This window comes from Hyposmocoma kahamanoa, unplaced genomic scaffold (assembly GCF_003589595.1).
Source record: "Hyposmocoma kahamanoa isolate Upper Pololo Valley unplaced genomic scaffold, ASM358959v1 179, whole genome shotgun sequence".
NCBI classification, from domain to species: Eukaryota; Metazoa; Arthropoda; class Insecta; order Lepidoptera; family Cosmopterigidae; genus Hyposmocoma; species Hyposmocoma kahamanoa.
Genome location: NW_020653710.1, coordinates 1166835 through 1172849, shown reverse-complemented (window position 1 = coordinate 1172849; position 6015 = coordinate 1166835). Strand labels below are relative to the sequence as shown.

General features: G+C 33.3%; 1 protein-coding gene across 1 annotated transcript in view; it reads left to right on the top strand.

The window, feature by feature from the left end:
- The first annotated feature begins 217 nt into the window (after positions 1 to 217).
- LOC113225874 (serine/threonine-protein kinase grp-like) overlaps positions 218 to 6015 on the top strand; it is an 8335-nt gene continuing 2537 nt past the window's right edge. The window contains exon 1 of the mRNA XM_026458331.1: positions 218 to 371. Coding sequence (XP_026314116.1) covers positions 218 to 371 — 154 coding nt within the window. The remainder of the gene's footprint in view (positions 372 to 6015) is intronic.

Below are 6015 nucleotides of genomic sequence, written 5' to 3'. Positions count from 1 at the left end.
CACAACAGAAAAAGCAGAAAGAAACCAGAGATGATTTTTGCGCGCAATTCTTCGACTCTCGTAATCTGTGTAAACTAAACATTTCACATCATGCCATAAGAACGCACTTGATGGTAATGCAGGGTTTGGTGAATCTAGTAGCGGTTTTATTTGCACTAACTCTTATTATCTATATCAAATCACGTGACATTTCGTGAGAAACAAGAACGTGTGCGCCATGTCAGCGGAACGTGGACGCAACACGCAAGGTCGACTGATCTACCAATCACGCGCTCGATACGATACTCCCCCCGTCCCTACCCTTACCCTACCACCACATAGATCTAAAATGCATATTTTCTGCACAAAGGTCATTGTTCAATTGGTTGCCGGTACCTATGGCACGTGTAGTGCAAGTGACAAGTGAAGTGACCTTTGGTTACCGCAATGAAGAGGGAGCAGAGGAAAAATTCCTAATCTTCGATTTGATTTTAGAGGGGTATATCCACTTTAAAGTTAAAAATAATATTGTATGAGTAACTACACCATATATTCAAGCATAGACATTAATCAGAAACATAAAACAATAAAGTTTCCTCGATGGATATAAATCACAAAATGACCTCTAATTTTCACTTTTTTCGATTCATCCTCGAAATGCTACAGGTTATTAGGACAAAAATTAGATAATTAATTATATTTAGGCATGATCGACAACCGTCGCTACGGATTTTTTTATCCCTTTAGTTTTAGAGCTATTCCGCTAAAACGAATTTGGTACTTTTAATGCGCAAAATTCAACATCTCCTGTCGCATGTCACGCGAACTTCAGGCATATATTTGTTTCACAAATTTGGGCGAAGCCAACGTCAAACTTTTTTGGCATCTTAAATAAAGAGAGCTCTTAAATAAAAAATAAGAATTTAGGAAATTTTTATTTGATTTATTTTTTTTAGTGATTTGGGTTCAGTTACATGGAATAACCTCTGTAAATATGGCAAGAATGCAAATCAACACATTGTATAGTAATGTTTTTGAATATCAGCGACAACTTGGTCACTAAAAAACACAGATTAAGCTACTAGCAAAGTGAGCAACCGCTTCATTATCTTTTGAACATGTCTGAAAAATAAAACTGAACAAACTGAAAAAACATTGTTATTTATTAACCTTCTTTACCTTTTACCATGCTCATTTCTTGAAGTCAAAGTTTACTATTATAAAGTTCTTCGACAAGAATTTTTATAACAAAACCCGTGTCATCTTTAGGCAAGACTAGGTTCTGTTCAGAGTGGTCCACCTCCGTACCCACAGACATACATTTATTTAGATAGCCGCCGTAAGTACAGCAATTTGTATGAAAACTAAGCATGCCACAATTTTTGTACCCAATATGATGTCACAAGAACTATTTAGTGATGGAAACCTCCTTCTGCTGCTTAAATCTTTCTATTGATTGAACAGAATATGTATTCCATTCAATTAATCGATTCTAAATAAAATAATTTTTGTTGAAGTATTTGTTGGTTACAAGTAGTCGTAATATTAATATAGTAGAAAAATACTAGAATAAAATAGTTAAGTATTACACCTGTTTTAAAAAAAATTTATTACTTAAAAAAATTAATGCTTTAATTTTTAATCGACTTAAATATTAAAATTATTACCCTTCCAATAAAATAAGCTTATTATATAACATCTTTTTGTAATAGAAGATCTTATGGTTAACTTAAATAATGAAAATACATGTCAATGTATGAACTTCCCACTGCCTTTATTAATTTTACTAGATGGTTTTCTGTTGGTAATTGATCAAATTGATGAATGGCAAGACTACTGTTTACAAAATATGCTTAAGTCTTATTAATCAGAAGAGATTTACTTAATGACGTCCTCATGTGAAATTTCGTGATTTGTTTATTATTTCTCGGATTTCTAACTCTGCTACTCTGCATATTTGGATAGCATCTTAGGTAGATTAACTAAACCACCTTCGTCCTCGAAATCAACGAACTCATTTGACCTTATCCAGGTTTTTGTAAAAACAGCGCACTGTTAATTCTTTGCATTATATATTTTTTTGTATTACTCTTACTACATATCTGGCGATGTATGTAATTATTTGCTCATTATAATCGGACATTCGAGGCGACGACGTGCTGCAAAAATTATCGAAATTACAGATACTACTGATAATTGATACTACAAAACTGAAAAAAAAAAACTAAATGTTATAACAAAAGAGTTATAGAATATTTTTATAATATTGCTTATAATAATTTTCGTCCCTTTGTTTTCAAAATCGATCAGAATCGAGAACAGGTTGCCTAACATATACCTACATCACTAAATGTTGTGATGTATATAGTGCCAAAGAAATGTAGGAACTGAATGCATTATACAAAAGTGCGTCCATTCGATATTCATAGCGTATTAACAAGAGATCACAAATCTATCGCACCAAGTAAAAGCTGCAATGTATTACAAATCATATAATCGGTTGCATATTTATTTTCTCGAAATACGTACAAAACTAAAATAATTGTTGGGCCGTTCCAAACGGGTGGGACATTTTGACTCCTTTTTTCTTGAAGTCTATGTAATTTCTCCCTAACCATTAATTAATTAGACTTAAAATGAAAATATCATGAAGCCAGATATGCAATTCAACTGCAACTATTTATTTACATAAATTTATGACATTATTTATACTCAAAACTTTTACTTTTCTAACCTGTTTGAGTTGATGGCTTCATTGCCAAGATCAAGACAAACTATTAATATTTTGTTCCGCAAGTTTTTCATTTGAGATAACTTGAATGTTAAATATCTAATTTATATATACACTTAATTAATAACTTTAATAAATTTTAAGGAAATTAATATGTTAAGTTGTGACAGGTGGGACATGATTTTGTGACGAGTGGGACGAGTTACAATTGAATACACAGAATTAATAAAATTACACTGTTTAATATGAGAGCCATCGTTAGTAAGCAAATATTTTATAATACTTGTTTTATTAAGACATTTTAGCATAAATAAAAACAGAATTAAAGAACTGATAAAGTATTCCTATTATTTTTCTTGAAGCACTATGACAGCAAGAAATCAAAGTCACGCATGTAAAATGCGTTAATAAATTTGAAGAATCCTGCCGCATCCATTTTAGAAATTTTGCTCGAATATATAGTTAAAACTAGTGGAGACAGACTTTTCATGAATTTCCTGATACTAAAAATCATCAGGAAAAATGTCACTTTTTAATTGTCTTTTTTTACGTGTATAACGTCTTAATTATGAGAATTATAAAAAAATTGCTTACAAATGATGGATCTACATATAGTGTATTTTTTAAAATTCTTGTCCCACCTGTCACAAAATGGTGTCCCAACTGTCGCAATTTAACACATCAAACTCCGAAATTAAAGCAACTGTTACATCTAGTAAACATCGTAAAAACTCGAATCCATGAAAATACAAACATTTATTCAAAGTAAAGTTTAGAAGTGTGTCTCACCCATCACTGTGAAGGGTGGGACACACTTTCAAATCTTAATATTGACATTCCTTTTTCTGTGCACAATAACCAACCAAGCCAAAATAATGATCCTTAGCATAATTGTTACTTTTACTAAAGCAAATGCCAATCGATTGCATATTTATTCGTTAAAATAAAAATATATATGTTTCATTGTGATGGGTGGGACTTGAAAATAGTATTTATTGAAACTTTAATAACTCCTCACCATATATACTTCCATGCAATCACTTATCACTTGTTTTAAAATTCTTAAATTGTATTTTCTTCGATAGCAATAACTTTTTTAGAAAGACGCACAAATCACCGCGAAAATAATTGTTTTAACATTACAAGAAAAAATGATTCACTATAGACGACAGCACTACGGCCGCGTGAATGAAGACAAAAAATACAATAATTGTACAATATCCGAAAAATCTCATTTATCTCTAATAATTTAATTTATTGGGCGTATTCTAGTCATACAATTAAAACCAAATTGTGTAATTTATTTCTTTGGACCGCGGTGTCATTTTCGCTGGAATGACCGTTTTTTTAAATAAATTATGCATCTTCTGATTACAAAATGACTTGCATGTGGAATGAAACGTCCCTGTTATGGTGTAACTCACAGTTATGGTGCTTTTGCAGTTTATAATGGCATAATTATGCATTTTTCGCGTTTTCGACTGGTGTTTATCTACGATAACGATCGAGCGCGTTCGGAAGTGTAGCAGCGGCAACTAAGTGAATTTCACTTACTTTGGTCACGCGAAGTATGTATTTTTGCGGCGTCTATCTAGATAAATGTCTGTGTCGGTACCGTAAATCGTGCTTCTCGAACATTGACTTACAAATAAATAGACGACGGATCTAATACAAAAACCACGAAAAAAATGTCCCAAGTCGTTAAATTTAAATTGTAATGTCATCGCAGTACTGTCTAATTTTGCTTGCTTCGCTGTCAATCGAACAAACGAAGACTAAAGCGTGAATGACGCTCTGTATACGATTTTAACGCCCTATAAGTTCGGACACTTTTTAGCGCGGACCCGACATCCATATAATTGTAAGTTGTAAGTAAATTGTAAGAAGAAATTGCCTTTAATAGGCAATTAAATAAGTAACAGAAAGTTTACTCTCCTACCCCGTCCGGCCCATCCGTGCGATACAATTGCTGTCAAATAAGTAGTACTCGACCAAGTTAGAAAACAATGTCAAGTAAGCAGCTTCATGCGCATCATGCGTGTTTTAATTTGGTCGAGTATTGCCTATTTGACAGTAATTGCATTAGCACGGATGTCGGACAGAGAACGAAAGTACGAGTCCAGACACGGAAAAAAAAACAAAATCTTTAAATTTACCTAGTTGGCATATCTATATGACATAATTTTGTTTTTACATTTTAAAGCAACACCTATAAAGAGTGGTGTTGTTACATTATATTTATTCATGCCCAATTTAAGTTTTCAATGGAAGCCAAAACACTTATATGCTAGTTAAAATGTAGTTGAATAAATTGGTACTTTGGATTTTTTTAAATTAATTTAGGAACAAAACGGCGTATTTCGAGAATTCGTTTGAACTGTCATGGTATGTGTTGGCACGTGACTGTTGAGTGAGCAATTGATTGAGCCAAGTAGTAGAACTAACAAAAAAGTAGACCGATCGGGAAAGTAGACCAAATGGGAAAGGGGACCAAATGGGAAAGTAGACCAAACGGGAAAGTAGACTAAACGGGAAAGTAGACTAAACGGGAAAGTAGACTAAACAGGAAAGTAGACGAAATGGGAAAGTAAACCAAAGAGGAAAGTAGACGAAATGAGAAATAGACGAATCGGGAAAAACAAGTTGACCGTTCGGGAAAGTAGATGAATAGTGAAAGTAGACCGATCGGGAAAGTAGCCCAATTGTATCGAAGGGCCATCACTATCAGATGGGACGGTGAGCTAACATCGAGGATGAGCGCGATTATGTCTCCTATGTCGATCATACAACTACGTCTATAAAAGCCGTTCCGCATTTGGAGATTTAAGCGTCTTTCTCCACCCTTCCTCGCTTAGTGTACTTATTACAACGCTTTAATTTTTAGTAACTAATTACAGAAAATATCCACATCCATGAACCTGCTGTTGTATGACTGACGTGATCGCCTAATAATAATATGGCCAACGAGAAAGCGAAAAGTGTATTCCTATGAAAAGATCTTTAAATTTGACGGGATACTCTGAAATCTATAATCTATAACAGTAGAGGTGTCGAATCAAATTTATTATTTACTATTTTATATAAATTGACAGCATCTATGTAATCACGACGACTTTTGAGCAATTCGATTCCATGTCTATCCACAGAAGCTCTAGCAATATAATCATGACCAGTCCTACTGTCAAGAGCCTTAATAAATTTCTTTTGCACTCTTTCAATTTTGTGTATGTGGGTGTTATAGAAGGGATACCAAACTGTACAGGCGAACTCTTATCGACTACAAAGCTATTAAATAAGTTTATATG